This window comes from Momordica charantia (genome assembly GCF_013281855.1).
Source record: "Momordica charantia cultivar OHB3-1 chromosome 9 unlocalized genomic scaffold, Mcharantia_2.0 BLBB01000009.1, whole genome shotgun sequence".
Taxonomy (NCBI): Eukaryota; Viridiplantae; Streptophyta; class Magnoliopsida; order Cucurbitales; family Cucurbitaceae; genus Momordica; species Momordica charantia.
Genome location: NW_028275167.1, coordinates 8421256 through 8440330, shown reverse-complemented (window position 1 = coordinate 8440330; position 19075 = coordinate 8421256). Strand labels below are relative to the sequence as shown.

The 19075-nt window shown below is 35.9% G+C and overlaps 1 protein-coding gene across 6 annotated transcripts in view; it reads left to right on the top strand.

The window, feature by feature from the left end:
- XIJ (P-loop containing nucleoside triphosphate hydrolases superfamily protein) overlaps window positions 1–19075 on the top strand; it is an 82632-nt gene that overhangs the window by 39038 nt on the left and 24519 nt on the right. For 4 of the 6 annotated variants that reach the window (XM_022300894.2, XM_088117304.1, XM_088117305.1 and 1 more), the window contains exons 20-22: window positions 4642–4819; window positions 11500–11705; window positions 11820–11939. In XM_022300894.2, coding sequence (XP_022156586.1) covers window positions 4642–4819; window positions 11500–11705; window positions 11820–11939 — 504 coding nt within the window. Of the gene's footprint in view, window positions 1–4641; window positions 4820–11499; window positions 11706–11819; window positions 11962–19075 lie in introns of all 6 variants that reach the window. The other 2 variants (XM_022300897.2, XM_022300895.2) reach the window with 2 other exon arrangements.

The window sequence follows — 19075 nt, the reverse complement described above, 5'->3', positions numbered from 1 at the left end:
GGCACGTAAATTCTTGTCTTAAAGAGAACTTCGTTTGCTTATTCTTAAAAAGGAAAAAGGCCTAAGGGTTAAAGATATCAGGCATATCAGTCTTACTACCTCAATCTATAAAGTTCTTCCAAAGGTCCTCAGACTCCTCACGTACGCCTTGGTTATCTCTTTAACCTTCTCTCAAATCAGTGTGCTTTCATCAAGGGTAGGCTAATTCTAGACCCTATTCTAATTGCCAACGAGCTGGTGGAAGAGTACAAGAAGCTTAAGAAAGGCGGTTGATCTAGAGAAAGCATTCAATATGGTGGATTGGGATTTCCTTGAAATTGTTTTAATTCAGAAAGGCTTCAAAGTTAGATGGGTTAAGTGGATCAAAGGGTGTGCTTGGGGAACCAAGTTTTCAGTCTTTGCTAACGGAAGGCCAAGGGAATGAATTCAAGGTTTAAGGTAAGGTGATCCATTTTTGAGCTTTCTTTTGGATAGTATTTATTCAAAAGGCCTCATTGATGGTTTTGTGGTAGGAAGGCATCCGGTTCATATCTCTCATCTTCATTTTGTGGATGACACACTTCTGTTTTGCAAGAATGATGATTCCATGATAAACTCCCTAGGTAAAACTATTGAAGTTTTCAAATGGTTCTCTGGGTTGAAAGTCAATTGGAGAAGAAGTTAGTTTGTGGAATTAATTTGGATGTCTCAACCGTATCTTTGCTTGCTGCTTGTCTTAATTGTAAGGTGGATACTTTGCCCTTCTTTTATCTTGGCTTACCTCTTGGTGGAAATCCCAAATTCTTAGGACTTTGGCAGCTGGTACAAGAGAAAATTGTGAAAAATTAGACATATGGAGGCACTTTCATCTTTCTTGCTGTGGCAGGCTCACTCTTTGTAAGGCGGTTCTAGCCAATATTCATATCTACTACATGTCTTAATTCCAAATGCCCTTGTCAGTTCGAAAGCAGATTGAAAAAAGCATGCAACCTTTTTTTTGGGAAGGTAATTCGGCTGAAAATTTGAAACATTTGGTTAAATGGAATATCTCTTCTCTTCACTTGAAGCAAGGAGGCTTAGGTATTGGCAATCTCAAGCAGAAGAATCATGCCCTTTTAGCTAAATGGGGATGGAGATTCACCCAAGAATCTGCCTCTCTTTGGAGGATGGTAGTAAACAGCATTTATGGGTCGGATGTTCATAATTGGCACTCTTTGGAAAAGAAGAATGATTGCTCTCGTTGTCGCCGGGTTAATATTTTTAAGCATTGGAGCAAGGTGCAGCATCATTCCTCTTTCATTGTGGGTAATGGTAGCAGAATTTTCTTTTGGCAGGACATAAAGCTTGGATCTTCCAGTCTCAAGGATTGATTCCTTTGCTGTTCATGATTATTAAAAATCCTTTTAGCTCTATTTCTGATTCATGGGATGCTATTACTTCCTCTTGGAATCTAGAAATCCGTAAAAGCCTCAAGAATTTTGAGGAGGAGGAGTATGTATCTCTTATCTCTTTGCTGTCAATGGTGTCTTTATCAGTCAAGTAAGATCAGATTTCTGGAATTGGAGAGTTCGGGGTCTTTTTCAGTTTATTCCTTATCTTTATCCTTTGAAGTTACAACATTTCTACCAAAGGAAGTTATTTCGGTAATCTAGAATTCTAGCTGTCTTAAAAAGTTAAGCGTGTTCATTTGGATTTTTCTGCTAGGAAATTTGAATACTGCTGATATTCTCCAAAGAAAGTTTATTAAATCTTTGCTACAGCCTTCCATTTGTATCCCTATGTCACTCTCACGGTGAAAGTCAAGACCATATATGTGGCTAATTTATTTTTCAGGGAGATCGTTCGCCAACATGGAATCCCTAAAACAATTGTTTCAGATCGAGATGTCAAGTTTCTTAGCTATTTTTGGCGCACTTTATGGCGAAAATTCGATACCTCTCTCAAATACAGTATAACTAGTCACCCCCAAACTGACGGCAGTAACAAATCAGACCTTAGGCAATTTAATTTGGTGCCTCTCCAGTAATCGACCCAAGCGATGGGACCTTACTCTTGCCCAAGTCTAATTTGACTTCAATCATATGCGGAATAGAACAATAGGGAAGTCCCCATTTGAGATAGTCTACACTAAATTACCTCGTCTAACAGTTGACCTTACTAAACAGCATTCCATTGTACTTTTTATCAATATTTCAAATGCCAGTTCTTATTAGCAAACAGATTGAGCAAAGTTTGAGATCATTTTTTTGGGGAGATAGTCAGAAGAGTACATTGAAACACTTGGTTAGGTGGGATATTGTCTCTTGTTGCAAGGAAGAAGGTGGTTTGGGTCTTGGGAGATTGTTGCATAGAAATCATTCTTTGGTAGCCAAATGGGGTTGGCAGTTTAGTATAGAAAATTCAGCTCTTTGGAGGCAAGTTGTGGCAAGCATTTATGGTATTGACCGTTTTAACTAGAATGTTTCTAGGAAAAAAATTGGTAGTCGTCGTAGTCCATGGTTTTGCATTAAAAAACAGTGGTTGTTGGTGGCAAACTTCACCTTTTTCAGGGTTAAGAATGGCAAACGAGTTCTATTTTGGCACAATTTATGGCTGGGGGATTCTATCTTGAAGGATAGGTTTCCATCCTTATTTCGGATCTCTTCTTCTCCTTCTATACCAGTCCATGATGCTTGGGACTCACATTCTTCTTCTTGGAGAATTGAAGTTAGGAGAATGCTAAAGGATGAAGAATTGGAAGAATATTTATCTTTGCTGTCATGTTTAAATCCGATTCAGCTTTGTGATGATGAAGATCAGTTGAAATGGAGTTTAAACTCTTTTGAATCCTTTTCGGTTAGCTCCCTCTGTAAGCCTAGAGTTGGTCCTTCATCTCTGCCTAAGGATTTTGTTTCAAGATTGTGGAATTCGTGCAGCCCAAAAACGGTGAATGTTCTAACATGGATTCTCCTTAATAGGAAAGTAAATACTTCCGAAACTTTCCAAAAGAAGCTGCCTAACATGCTCCTCCAACCTTCTATATGTGTTTTGTGTGCTGCCACTTGCGAAGACCAAGCGCATTTGTTTCTCTTTTGTCCTTATACATCAGTTTGCTGGGATCTTTTCTTTCATATGTTCAATTTAGCTTGGGTAAAGGACAAGTCAGTATCTTCATCAATTTTTCAGTTGCTATTTGGTCCTTTCTTTTCTCCTAAAGCAAGTCTTCTTTGGGTAAACGGCCTTAAAGCGCTTATATCTGAGTTATGGTTTGAGCGGAATCAAAGGACTTTCGAAGGGAAAAGCCGCTCAGCTTTCGAATGCTGCAGTATAGCTAAGTTCAAAGCCTCACAATGGTGTGCTCTCTCCAATCTCTTTGCAAATTATTCTCCTAGCATGATTTGTTCTAATTGGGAGGCTTTTTTGTGTAATGTTTAAGCTTCATTTATTAAGTTTGGTTTGTTTGTATCTTTTTTTTTTATATATTTTATTTTTCCCTTCTTCACCCCCTTCATTTCACCCCTTCGGGGATTTGTATCTTTGAACAATTTTTGTTCCTTTTCATTTATCAATGAAAAGTTCGTTTCTTGTTCAAAAAATATCCCTTCGTATATTGACGTTAATGTAGAAGCAGAACAAATGGCAGAACACATTGTTCAGTTACATCAAGAAGTTCGGGATCATATGGAAGCAGCTAATTCAAAATACAAAAGTCAGGCGGATACTAAAAGGAGACAACATGATTTCAAAGAAGGAGATCTAGTGATGATTTATCTACGAAAGGGATGATTTCCACCAGGGAAATTCAGCAAGCTCAATAAAAAGAGAATAGATCCTTTTTCTATCCTACAAAAGTGTGGACCGAATGCCTTTAAAATCAAGCTACCACCATAATACAGCATCAACCCCATCTTCAACGTAGCTGATTTGACACTCTATGAAGCACTGGACAGTTTTTCTTTAGCTACATAACTCGGGGTTGAGTTTAATTCTTTGGGGGGGAGAATTCTGATGTAGTCTTATAGCTGTATTTCTTTAAGTTCGGTAGTTTTAAATCTTAATTGTTAGTTATAAGCTGTTAGTTGATTAAAAGCCTAACGGCTAGCTTATGTCTGAGGCTCCTTCTCCTATAAATAGGAATCCTCCTCATCGTTTGTTGTCATGGCTACTCTTATCCAATAAGATCCCTCAATTGTGTACACCACTTAACTAAGTTCAAAGCTTCTTAGTGACATTCCTTCTCCTCCTTGTTCAAGAATTACTCTCCCGGATTGATTAGTGATTCTTGGAACGCTTTTATTTTTCCCTCCTAGTTGTTCAATGTTGCCTTCTTTTTTCTTTTGGTCTTTATTTTTTGTTGGTTTACTCACTTATTTTTAGAGTTTGTATCTTTGAACACTTTCGATTATTTTCATTTATCAATGAAAATTTCATATATTGTTAAAAAATAAGAGGTATTCATGTGCAAGTATATGAAAATATCAGGAAAATAAATACAGGAAAGAAAATAATGTTACATAAATAGAACAAAGATCACAGATTTCAATACATGCTTTAACACTAGTTCAACAAATCAATCAGATTAAATGCATAGTATGAGTGACTCATAACTTTCTGATATCTAGAAACTCTACATTTGATGGGTTCTTCTTGTCAGTTTCTGGTATTAATCACATGTTTTGGCAGATAGGTAAATCAAAAATTTTCTTAAGAGGTAGACTGATGGCTGAACTAGATGCACAGAGAACAAGAATATATGGTGCTGCTGCCGCAACCATACAGAAGCATATCAGAGCTCGAAGTGTTCGTAAAATGTACGTTGCCATGCGAAGAAGTGGCATTCGTGTACAATCATATTGGAGAGGTGAGAACATTATCGCATGATGCCATTTTCTTGTTTATTTTATATTGGCTTTTGATCTGCGAAACTTTAATAAAAGGAAAAACCTTTTGTCTATCCACTACCAGAAAAAATAAAAAAGAAAAATAAAGTGAAGTGTAAATTGATAAGAAAAATAATTCTTACATACTTTCAAAGAGTTGATATAAGAGTAGATTAAGTAGTATCTATGGAGAAAAATCCAAAAAGGAAAAGAAACCCTTATCTATTAGAATAAGGAAATTATTACCTTTTAGAGTAAGGAAACTCTAACCTATTAGAACCTAAATGCAACAGGGAAATAAAAGTAAATAATCGTATAATATAAAATAACAAATATAATTTAACACTGAGAGACGTGTCCAAACTCCAATCTTTGTTTACTCTCAAGGGAACTCTAACCCTTTGTGCCTCCGCCCTTGTGATGGAACTGTAACCCTAAATTCGTCGCCGCCACCCGCCTTTGCCTTCATTGTTTTCCGTCCCTGACGTCCGTCACCTTCTTCGTCGTTCATTGCCGATTCTATCTCCAGCCGCCGTGTCTGACATAATTTTTTCGTCCAAGTTCAGCATTTTGCTCTTTGTGCCGTTGTTCGTCGGTGGGTTCTCTTCGGTGGCCTTTTCTTTGCCGTTAGGGTTACTTGTAGTTACGAATCTGGTTGTCTTCCTCTTGATTCCTTCTGTTCCGTCCTTCATCCTAGGGTTCAATTGTAGTTCTGGATCTGTCTTCCTCCACTGGAATAAGATTCTTCATTCAAGTTCGGATATGGACTTGAGAAGTTGCAGCATTGAAAACAATTACTATTGGATTTGGTGTGACAATGATTGTTTTTTCATCAAAGACTATGAAAATGTTCAGATTCCTCTTCAAGTTTTCTAGCTTCAGTGGCTTGAGAAGACTTGGTGGAGTTGCTACACTTCCCACTTCATTCGAGGTTCCTTATGCATGTCAGGGATGAGAACAGAACTTGTCGACTCCAGAAAAAGCGATTCTTGCACGGCTGGTTTTTGGAATGTGTTGTTTGGCCTTCATCGGGTTGAAGAAAATTCATGTCTATGCCTATTCGGATTAGTAAAAAAGGGTGGGTAACTTTCTGGACTGGCTAAAAGATTTCTTGGTGTATTTCAATGGAAATCCAGTGAAGGAGACCTCCAATTTTTCATATGCAGAGAGGGTTAAGTATAGAGACAACATGATACCGTCCATTGCAATAGTGGATGAGGCATTTGAGAGGAATTGTTCTTTGGTCAAGCAACGAGAATTTGGAAAAGGGAACAACTCTTATGGGGTCAAAAAGGAATCCGAAGTAATGCAAACGTATTGGGATAATGTCACAGTTCTCTCAAGCTTTTGTGCACAACATAGTTGGACGGTAATTCCCTCAAAAGTTTCCTCTCGAAAAATTGTCAAGTCAACCCCTTCTTGGCAGTTTTATTTAGATTTGAAAGTGGAAGGTCCTTGAGCTCTAATTGGCTCAATGGCAAATGGTGCAAGGTAGATGATTTTCACGTGAAAATGGAAAAATGGAATCTTGAACAACATGATAGGAATGAAGTGACAATTTGTTTCGGAGGATTGGTGAAAATTTGTGGCTTACCTTTAGAGCTATGGAATACGCAATGCTTTGAGGCCATTGGAACTCTATTCAGCAGCTTTCATTCAAATCAAGAATTATGTATATGGCTTTATTCCGGCTTCTATTGAGATAATTATGAAAGCAGGAATGTTTGTGATACAAGTCGTTGCCATAAATGAAGCTATCAGGTCATCATTTTTCTTGGTCCAACTCTCCTAGACTTCGTCGATTGCAGATTATCCTAACTTGTTGGACATTCAAAGATTGCAAGCAGCTTTGGTGGATGAAGACTCTCAATTTTGCAAAGAGTTTCCTAATAAGGATAGCTTGACAAAGTGGCTTGCAATTGACCTTTTATATACTCAAACTGCTTCAATTGTCTCAAATTTAGAAAAGGATCTGACAGGACAATTGAGTACTCCTCTGGTAAGAAAAGTTGTGGACGTTGATAAGGATATAGACATTTTTTTGACCCTTCTATTTTCCAAGAAATAAACGCAAAAGCTATTCTGAACCAAAAGTCAAAGGACAACCCTTTTCCACCTGGTATGAAGAATACCAAAAGACTTATTCAGCCCCTTCCTCTTTACTTCTCTCGAAGGAAGCCTAATACTCTTTTTGGAAAGGAATTTGCAAAAGCCTTTGATAGTTGAAGGAGTACAAGTTAACTTGAATAAGATTTTCAACGAGGAACGAGAAGTGGTTGGTAAAATTAGTTCAGACAAACTAAATGTTGTTTCCTTTGGCTCAATCCACTCCATAATGAGGGTTTGACTCATAGGTCATCCTCCGTCAAATCGTTGGATAACGATTTTGAAGATGATGATAAAGCAATTAGTATTAGCATTGAACTATTTTCCAAAGTCAGATATCCCTATTGAGGATTTTTTTGGACAATCATTCGAGGAAGATTTTCATATTTTATTTAATGAGCAAAAAGAAGATGAGAAGTCAGATTTTCCAAAGCAACGACCATTCCTCCCTTTTTTAAAGAAATGAGGATTACTCTTGTCCCATTTGATAGCATTATCTGATTTTACGATTTTTTGTGTAGAATTCTTTGAGTTATAAGTTGGTCGGAAAGTTGAAATGTTATCTCTTACGTTGTAGTTTTTGAAGCTTTACGGTTCCAGTTTGGTTGGTTGGTTGGTAGGTCAGGATTTCAAAGATTCTTTCTAGCTTGTGGGTTGGCAAATGGTGGCTTATCATTGGAGGTTATTTTGAAGATAGAATTGAGGGTTCGTTTTTGGTGATTAGTCCTTGATAGACTTTGTGGAAATGACCTTTTTTTGCTCTGTTTCTAGCATTTCGGCTGGTCGTGGTCGAGTTCCGATGTCCCTAGCTTCTACTTGGCTGTTTTTGGAGTTTGGTCTTTGCTTTTGGTTCTAAGGAAAGTATTTTCCCTCAAGCGATGTGGCTCTGAAGTTTCTTTTGGTCTTCCAAGCTTTGTAGCAAGCAGTTTTCTGAGTTCTGATTTAGAATGCTTTTTATCTTCCCTGAGAAGTTTTCTGAGTTCTATTTGATTGTTTGTTGGCACAAATGGAGTATATATGAGGTTGCGGTCTAACTTCTCTTTTATGAAGTGTCTATCAACTTCAACATACTTGGTTCTATCACGTTGAGCTAGATTATGTGCAATATTTATAGCAGACTTGATTTGAATGAAATAAATTATTTGTATTCCAATGTGAAATTACATAGCTTCTTATATAGAAAGGCTTAATACAAAAAAGGAAACATGAATAAAATAACCATTAATATTTATAGCTAATATTCACAAATAATAAAATATCACTCTCGCTCAAGCTAGTTTAAAGATATCTTCCATTAAGAAATGTTTGTCAATTTCAATATGCTTAGTCCTATCATGTTGAACTGGATCGTGGGCTATGAAGATGACAGCCTTGTTGTTGCAATAAACTTGTATGGGTGCCTTTTGAAAGACTCTCAATTCTTCAAGTAACATTTTTATCCATATCACTTCACAAATACCATGGGCTAAGGCCCTAAATTCTGCTTCAGCACTGCTTCTGGCCACTACATTTTGTTTTTTACTTCACCAAGTAACTAAGTTACCTCTAACAAACGAGCAATAACCAGAAGTAGATATTATATCTATCGTACTTCCTCCATAATCAGCATCAGAATTAAATGGTTATTTTTTTTAACAATATAACTCTTCCTACAGTTCCCTTCAAATATCTTAAAATTCTATAGGCAGCTTCAAAGTGAATTGATCTTGGTAAGTGTATAAATTTGCTTACCATGCTCACTGCAAAAGTAATATATAGACATGTGTGACAAGTAAACGAGTCTTCTCACAAAGCTTTGATATCATTCCTTATCCTTTACTTCTTTTGCAGTTCCAATTTCAAATTAGGTTCAGTTATTAGCATTAGTAGTTATGATTCTTATGATAGAAAAGTCATTGTTGAAGACTCAATTGCTAGCGGTTTTGATGTTTTCTCTGAAGATGGTCTTTCTTCTCTATTCGACGAGGTTGAAGATAAATAAATTTATTGTTTACCGTCTGAAGATGACTCACTGCAAGGTGGAACTCGGGAAGTCCATAAAGGGTTAATATCCTTTCTTGGATTCTTATTAATGGAAAGGTTAACATGACTGAAATTCTCTAAAAGAAATCCCCAAATATGCACATACAACCTTCCATTTGTGTGCAGTGTATGGCTGCTCGTGAATCTCAGATGCACACTTTCTTTTATTGTCCATATGCAGCAGAATGTTGGAAATCTTTGTTCAATCTGTTCAATATTTCTTGGGCGTTGGATGTGGAAGTCTCGAATAGTGTTACTCAGCTGCTGTTTGGCCTATTCCTATCCCCTACAATGAGTCTTCTTTGGGTAAACGGGGTCAAAGCCATCATTTCGGAGCTTTGGTTTGAGAGTAAACAAAGGATTTTTGAGGAAAAAAGAAGACTTTCGGTGGAGTGCTTCAGTTTGGCTAAGTTTAAAGCTTCTCAATGGTGTGCTCTATCCAAACTTTTTGCTCACTATTCTCCTAACATGATTTATATTAATTGGGGGGCTTTCATCTTTCCTATATAGTTTTGTAAAGGATGTTGACTAGTTCTTATCTTTTTGGTATCATGGGTTGTACTTTTTAATTTTTGCTATCTTTTTTCACTCCTTAGGAAGTTTGTATCTTTGAACATTTTATATTCCTTTTCATTAATAAATGAAAAGTTCGTTTCTTGTTCAAAAAAAAAAAAAAGATGACTCATTGCAACAGTTATTCAGCAAATGGTCGGTCCCCAAAGATTTGTCATATTATTTCAACCAAGTGGGCATTACTCTTGTTTCGATAGAGAGAGCTTAACTTCTTTTTCCAAGACGACACGTTGTTTTTAGCTATGTTTCACATTTTTTTTTCGAGGTTTTGGTTTGCTGTTTGTTTGTTAGATTATGTTAAGCTGGAGTTGAATTTGTTGTGGTTGGTTTGGTGGGTTTCTGTCTGGTTTTTTTGTTTGTTTCTGGTTTTTTCTTTTGGGTGCTGTTGTTTTGGTTTTTTTGTTTGGATGGCAGTAGGTTTTTGTTTTTCTCCTTTTGGAGGTTTTATCCTTGAACAGTTTGTATCTTTTCATCTATCAATAAAAAGTTGTTTCTTGTTAAAAAAAAAAAATTCAAATTATGTTCAATAGAAGTTCAACTACCTTGCATCCAAGCAAACCTATTTCTCCAAATAAATAAAAAATATATTTTCTTTAATTAACAAAGATACCTTTATTAGATCTCGCAAACTCCATTCCTAAGAAGTACTTTAATGTTCCTAGGTCCTTCATTTGAAATTCAATTGCAAAGTTTTTCTTTAAAGTGACCAATTCTACTTCATCATCACCTATAAGAATAATGTCATCTACATAGACAATCAAAATTGCAGCTTTATTATTTTCAGAACTTTTATAAAAGATGGTATGATCAGCTTGATTCTGAAGAAATCCATAGCTTGTGACTACTTTACTAAATCGTTCAAACCATGCTCTTGGTGATAAGAATTATGAGTCCATATAGAGAAAGTTTATCCAGTTATATTATGAGTTAGTGTATGAGTTCTCCTACGACTGACCATTGGGTCCCATTGGAACATATTCTATACTTGAAACGTGCTCCTAGACATGGTTTGTTATATAAAGATCATGGTCATTTTAATATTGAATGTTTTTCAGATTTTGATTAGGTAGGTTGTAAGGAAGATAGAAGATTAACGTCAGGATATTGTGTATTGGTCGGAGGTAATTTAGTTTCTTGGAAGAGTAAGAAACAAAATGTGGTGTCACGTTCAAGTGCTAAATTGGAATATAGAGCTATGACACAGTCGTTGTGTGAATTAGTGTGGATATATCAGCTTCTGACTGAATTGGGATTTGGTATCACCACTCCAATTAAATTTTGGTGTGATAATTAAGCAACTCTCCATATTGCATCTAATGCAATATTTCATGAATGAACTATACACATTAGAGTCAATTGTCATTACGTACTTGAGAAAATACAGCAAAGATTGGTGTCTACAAGATATGTGAAGACTGGAGAGCAGTTAGTAAGCATCTTCACTAAAGCATTGAATGAAACACGAATGGATTATCTCTCTAACAAGTTGGGCATGATTAACATATATGCTCCAACTTGAGAGGGAGTGTTAGAGTATTTTTTTTTTTAGTATATTTTATATTATTGTAATAATTTGTATTAGTTTGTCCTTTATAATCATTTTACATCCTTAGGTCAACATTGAATATTTGTCTATATATATTCTTCGATAATGATAATAGAATCATCTGATTCTCTCACATCTTAGTCTCTGCAATAAGAAAAATAATTCTTACCTACTTTCAAAGAATTGATACAAGGATAGACTAAATAGCAACCACAAGGAAGAATAAAAAAAAGAAAAAAAAGAAACGAGTCTATTAGAATAAGAAAACCCTTACCTATTAGAACAAGGAAACCCTAACCTTTTAGAACCTAAATGCAACTGGGAAATAAAAGAAAATAACTATATAATATGATTTAACAAATATAATTTAATATGCAGGAAATGCATAATGGTTCTTGTGTCTTTCTTATCTAGGTGTTCTTGCTCGTGAGTTATATGAACTTAAGAGAAGGGAAGCATCTGCCATCAAAATTCAAAAGAATATTCGTGGATACCTTGCTAGGAAGGCCCATATTAAAACACGGTTCTCTATTGTTGTTCTTCAGGCTGGTTTGCGAGCAATGGTTTCTCGGAGTAAATACAGACACATGAGGCAAGCTAAGGCTGCAATAGTTATTCAAGTAAGTTCATGGATGTTTATACAATTGAATCGATGTTTCAGTGCGTTTATGATTTTCATGTTTTTGAAGTCTGGTTTCTTAAGTAATTTTTTCCCTTTCTTTTTTCAAGTCCAGTCTTGTTGGCATCAGTATAGAAACTCTTCGGAGTATAAGATGATTAGAAAATCATCAACCAGTTCACAATGCAAATCTAGTACAGGAACTGATGGTGAAGGTCTTAAGAAGCACAGGATGGTAGGTAGCATTTTCCCTATAGGTATAATTACTGTCCTCTTTTCACTGTGGATATTTTAGAAAACGTTGAGAGTTGCTCTTTTGCTTAATATTTCAGTTGACTACTAGAATGTTTCCATCATAACCAGAAGTGTACCCTTTTCCAAAAAATTGTGACTTATATAACAGTAATAGTATTATTTTTCTTAGAAAATGAATATACATTTTATTCCAAATTTGCTAAACAATTTAATACTTTAGAATTCCTGTGGTTGGGTGGGATTCTCGATTTCTTCTAAATTGAGGAATCTGATGAATGAAATAAAGAATAAGGACAAGGAGTCTCGAATTATTAATGACATTTCTTCATTGGAGTAAAAGAAAGAAGTTTTAGGTATCTCCGTTGAAGAAATTGAAAAAAGTTCTCTTTAGAATGATTTGCTAAACTTATACATTGAGGAAAAAAGGATCTTGATACAAAGGTGTAAAGTTTCACGGCCGAAGGAAGGGGATGAGAAAACTAATCTCTTTTATAGATACTTGGCTGAATTTGAATTGGCTGTTGACACTTCCTATGGTTGGGCTGGATTCGCCCTATCTTCCAAGCTAAGAAACCCGGAGGTTTTTCTTAAACAGTGGCATTTGAATAATGAAAAGAAGAAAAAGGAGAAAAGAGGAACAAATCATTAATGATATCAACTCTCTCGATCTTATTGAGGAATGCTTTGGCTTATCCTCTGGTGAGCGAGAGGAACGTTGTGTCCTTCAAAACGGTCTCCTTAACATTTATATTGAGAAAGAGGGGACCTTGATTCAAAAGTGCAAAGTTCATTGGCTAAAGGAAGGAGACGAGAACACTAAATTCTTCCATCGGTATTTGGCTGCCTGGAAAAGAAAGGCTTTAATTTCTGAATTAAAGAATGACAGTGGCATTTCCCTCTTCAATCAGAGCCGAATGACCTAATTCTTGCCGTCGTTGTCCTTGGGAGTAATATTATTAAGCAGTGGAAAAAAGTGGAGCATCATGCACAGTTCACAGTTGGTACTGGAGATAGGGTTTCCTTTTGGCACCATATTTGGATAGGCAGGGAGGCTTTAAAGGTTTGTTTTCCTAAGATCTTTAAGCTTTCTCCTCTTCCTAATGCCTCTGTTTCTCAATTTTGGGACTCCATTTCGAGTGTTGGCACCTTGAGACTAGGAGATTTTTAAGACATGATGAATTTGGGGAGTTTTCAGCCTTGCTACCCATTCTTAGCTTGGCCTCGGTCAGTGACGATGTTGATAGAAGGCGCTAGTCTTTGGAACGTTCGGGGGTTTTTTCGGTAGCTTCCTTATGTAAACAACAGAATTTTACATCTTTGCCAAAGGAATTGTTCGGTGCGTTCTGGAAATCTAAATGTCCAAAGAAAGTTAATGTTCTCGTATGGATTCTTCTTTATGGCAAAGTTAATACGGTTGATGTTCTACAAAAGAAGAACCCTACAATGCTTCTTTATCCTTCCATTTACTCACTGTGTGGCAAGTCTTGTGAGTATCAGCAACATATTTTCTTCCAGTGCTCTTTTTCTGCTTCTTGCTGGAAGCTTTTCTTTGAGATTTTCGAGGTTTCTTGGGTTTTTGACTTCGAAGTTGTAAAGGCTGTTTACAAATTGTTAATTGGTCCAAGTCTTGCACCAAGGGCGGGTCTTCTTTGGCATAGCGGAGTCAAAGCTCTGCCCGACATTTGGTTTGAAAGGAATCAAAGGCTTTTCAAGGGGAAAAGAAGAGCTTCGGTGGATTCTTTCTATTTAGCCAAGTTTAAGGCTTCTCAATGGTGTGCTCTTTCCAATGTATTTGTTAACTATTCTTCAAGTATGATTTTTTCTAACCGGAAGACTTTTATAACTCCCTCTTAATTTTTGTTTCTGTTTATTGTTTTGTTTACATTTTCACTCCTTCAGGGATTCAGGGATTTGTATCTTTGAACAATTTTATGTTATTTTTTTATTAAATCAATGAAAAGTTCGTTTCTTGTTAAAAAAAAACAAAAAGAAAAGGATAGTCTGACACAAAACCCATGGACAAACCCATGAAAATGGGAGTGCAAAGAAAACGCTTGTCCATGAGAATAAGTTATTTCCAGGAAAAGTATTCAAATCTGTGTAACAAACAAGAGTTTTACTTGTCCATGCCCATTCCCACCCAATAAACCCTCCAACCAAACGGCCCCTCAGGGCGTTTATTTTATTAATAGAGTGATATTGAAGGTGAAATCTTTGGATTTTTTGAAAAGCTTTATTGTTGCAACTTTTCCCAACGTTTTTTCCCCAGTGATCTCAATTGGTGCTCAATCTCTTCAAAAAATTGATCTTGGTTGAAAGACGTTTTGAGGAAGTTGAAATCTGGCAAGCACTAGGATCTCTTGGCAAGAACAGAGCCCCAGGCCTTGATGGTTGTACAATAGAGTTCTTTATCAGATTTTGGCAGCAGTTGAAGGTTGTTTTTGTTTGTTTGTTTGAGGAATTCTTTTGTAATGGACACAGTAATGCATGCTTAAAGAGAAACGTCATTTGCCTTATTCCGAAAAAGGAGTCAGCTGCAAACGTCAAGGATTTGCGAGTCGTCAGATTCACCACTTCCATTTATAAAGTTTGCATGCTTAAAGGAAAACTTCATTTGCCTTTATCCCAAAAAAGGAGTCAGCTGCAAACATCAAGGATTTCCGGCCCATCAGTCTCACCACTTCCATTTATAATGTTTTGGCTAAAGTCCTTGCTGAATGTCTCAAAAAGATAATGTCCTCCTCTGTTTCAGTTAAACCAAATGCGTTCATTGAAAGAAGATGTATTCTAGACCCTATTTTGATAGCCAATGAAGCGATAGAAGACTATAAATCAAGAAATAAAAGTGGCTGGTTGCTCAAACTCGACATTGGAAAGGCCTTTGACAAGGTTAACTGGCTATTTTTAGAAGAGGTGCTTAAATAGAAGAAATTTGTCAGTAAGTGGATAAGATGGATTAATAAACGTGTAAGGGGCACAAAGTTATCAATAGTAAGACCTAAAGGAATAATAATAGCTTATAGAGGGCTAAGGTAAGGCGACCCTCTTTCACCTTTCTTTTTCCTTTTAGTAATCAATGTGTTTAGTAGTCCTTTGCACAACATTTACTCAAAAGGCTCATTTGAATGTCTTTTAGTTGGGAGTAAAGCTATTCATGACTCACATCTTCAATTTGCTGACTGACACCTTAATTTTTTCAAGGATGATGATGTTATCTTGTTAAATTTGACTAAATCAATCAAAGCCTTTGGATGGTTAAACGGTCTAACTGTTATCTTGTTATCTTGTTGGTTGCAAGGTCGAAACTTTCCCCCTTTTATATCTAGGCTTTCTCTTGGGTGATAACCCAAAATCTCAGGTTTGGAGATGTATCCAAAGTTTCCATGAAACTCCTTAGTTTTTTTATCACATGTGTGTCCAATTCTTTGGTAATTTTATTGGATTGTGACATTGATGCTAACAAAGCGACTAAACAGCAACTCAAAAAAATGAAAACCCACAAAACACGAGGTAAAAATAAAAGCAGAGCTAAAACTGGACTGAACTGAGGCGCAATAAACCTGAACTGGTTTGAACTAAGCCAAACTAGATGAAGCGAACGGAGTCTCATGGATTCTTATAGGATTGGCAATGAAGTCTGTAAACACTAGGATTTGAGAGAATCAAATGTCGTCTATTCTCATTATTAAAGTCTATATATATAGACAAATATACAAGGTTGACATAATCCTAGAAGAAGAAGGTAGAGGACAAATTAATACATATCAATACAAGAATATAAAAATATACTAATATATATACTCTAACACTCCCCCTCAAGTTGGTGCATATATGTTAATCATGCCAAGCTTGTTAGAGAGACAATCTATTCGTGCTCCATTCAATGCTTTAGTAAAGATATCTCCTAACTGCTCTCCAGTCTTCACATATCCTGTAGCCACCAATCTTTGCTGTATTTTCTCACGTACATAATGACAATCAACTTCAATTTGTTTGGTTCGTTCATGAAATACTAGATTAGATGCAATATGGAGAGCTGCTTGATTATCACACCAAAGTTTCATTGGAGTGGTGATGTCAAATCCCAATTGAGTCAGAAGCTGATATATCCATACTAATTCACACATCGACTGTGCCATAACTCTATATTCTGATTCAACACTCGAACACGACACCACATTTTGTTTCTTACTTTTCCTAGAAACTAAATTACCTCCAACAAATACACAATATCTTGAGGTTGATCTTCTATCTTCCCTAGAACATGCCCAATCAGCATCTGAAAAAACATTCAATATTAAGATGACCATGATTTTTATATGACAAACCACGTCCAGGAGCACCTTTCAAATAACATAGAATATGTTCCAATGCGGCCCAATGGTCCGTCGTAGGAGAACTCATAAACTGACTGGATAAGCTATGTCTGGCCTCGTAACTATAAGATAATTCAACTTCCCTACTAACCTCCTATACTTCTCAAGATCTTTCAACAACTCTCATCCCTTTGTAAGTTGTAAATTAGGTATCATTCGGGTACTACGTGGCTTAGCAGCTAACTTTCCTGTTTCAGTTAACAGATCAAGTACATATTTTCTCTGTGATAAGAGAATCCCCTTCTTGCTCCTTATTACCTCAATTCCTAAGAAGTATTTCAGCACTCCCAAATCCTTAGTATGGAATTGACTATGACGGTACCTTCAATCTAAATAAAAGTTTCCCATTAGCTTTTCCATGGAGTCAATAACTTTGGTAAGGCCTTTAAGATGGAGAAATAGTACACTAGGACGCTATTTAACACAAACTATGCCAAAGGTAACCTCCCTCACTTAGAAAGCAGCAATCCTCTCCATTTATTGAGTCTAGCTTTCATCGTTTCCACCAGAGGATCCCAGAAGCTGACCGCATGCTGATTCCTATTTTTCATCATAACAATGAATATTGTTTCCCATAAAAAAAAATGAAGTTACAGTGTACTTAAAGGAAAACTAAATATTTATTTTCCAAGAGCTATGAACAATATTTTAAAACATTTACCAGGTTATTATTACATATTTCCATTACATTGTTCGTTAAATCATGAGAAAAATATTAGATGTCAATGGCAACTATGTTAAACAGAGGATGATTTGGTCTTGCCTTGTTCATTAATCAATAATAGGACCGACATTATGAGAGAAGCTAGTCTAGACTTGGAGGAGAGTTCTTTAGAGTGTGTTTCGTTGGTAATCTAAAAACATGAATTTGAAAATAAGGGATTCGATAAAAACAAGGGTTGTATTCTCTGTATTTATTGTTTTCAAGTATGTGTTTGATAGTAGATTCAAAAGTTGAATTGGATTTAAGAATTTGTTGAAATTATATTTGGTAAGGTATTTAGAATTTATTAATAAAAATATTATCTATAAAATTCATTTAAATTAAATTAAAGAAAAGACCACCAAGCCCTTCTCCATTTCGAAATCCATTAAAAATGGATAATCAAAATCTACACCACCTAATTATTTCCCACACCCAGCCCTTCTCCATTTTAAAAATGGATAACCAACCCCCTACACTCGCAACCCTTTTCTCCATTCCGAAATCTACAAATTAAAAATGTTATAGATAGAGCACAGAGGCCTCCTTCGGCGGTCGAAAAAGATCATTCCAAATGCTCCTCCCCTTCGTCTCCAGCAAAGGTGACTGCTCTTCCTAAAAATTTGTCTTTTCCCTTTTCTTTTTAATTGAACTTTCCCAACTTCATCTTCTTCATCAACATAAATTTTTTCTCTTTGCAACTCCAATTGTACCAGCTTTCTGTAAAAGAGGAGGAAGAGAAATTGGTTCATCTCCTCGCTATGTGGAAGGATTATTCCAAAGATAAAAAAAGGAAAAAACCCTAGGGGGCAGCCTAGTTGGCAAGGGTTTGGAGTCTCTTAGTCATACTTCGCTTAGAGATCTCATGTTTGAATCTTCTGGTGATCTTAATACCAAAAATCTTTGATGTCTCATGGGTCCGGGCCTTAGGGCGGGTGCGGGTGCCCCTGGGTATAGGAGAGCAAAGCTCTAACTCCTAGTTCTAAAAAAAAGATAAAAAAAAAAACAAAAAAAAGGCTACCTTTGTTCAGAAAACCCTAGTGTAGATGGTTTTTTGTCCAAAATTCTAAGATAGGATTTAGGGATTTAGTGAATCCCGTGTTGCCAAAATTTTGGATACAATATTTGAAAACTTTGAAAATGACTAAATGTTGTTTTCAGATTTTGGAGTTTTTGAGTTCCAGTTTTTGGATTGTATTTTTAAATTTGGGCCTACCAAACACAAATCCATTGCATCCATTTTATTCCTTGTTTTTTATAACATAAAATTGAAGCCAGATCTCCAAAGAGGGCCGAAAATCAAAATTTCTCATCTTTTAGAACAGTATAGATTTGTGAATGTGACAGGAGGAACTCATTCCAGCTTTGGAATGTCAAACAAATCTGTTGAATTGAAAATAAAGAACATCATTGGCTTTCACGTTCTAGTTTTCAACTTGATGAGCGTATTGTCTTTTTATGATAAAATGCTGAGGAAAAATAAATCTAATTTTGAAGTACCTTTCTATGGAAATATGTATATGTGTGTGTATATATATATATTTTATTATTATTATTATTTTTAACAAAAAACAAACCTTTCATTAAGGTATATGAAAAGAAATAAAAGTGTTCAAAGAATATAATTTGTTAGGTTGTTAACATGTATAGCGGATTTGTTAGAGTTGTTAGGTTGTTTTGAAAACTAGTTAGTAAACTAACCATAATCTAGTTTGTAAACTATAAATAAGCCATTTTGGCTCATCAATGAATCATCAAATTGCATCAAATTCTTATTATTTTGAAACTTTATGGTATCAAAGCCTGTCCTTCAAATATCCCAAAATAACCCCATGGATGCTAAATTATCTGAGATCAACTCACCACCTACCCTTTGCCCAAACACTAGTACCGCAAAAAACTCAAACCTCAGGGATGTTGCCGTCAAGATGTTTTGGAACCTTCAAGGACCTCAGCCAGATACAAATCACCATACTTCGATTAAATGGGAAGAATTTAGAATGGGCTCAATTCACCATACATCGATTAAATGGGAAG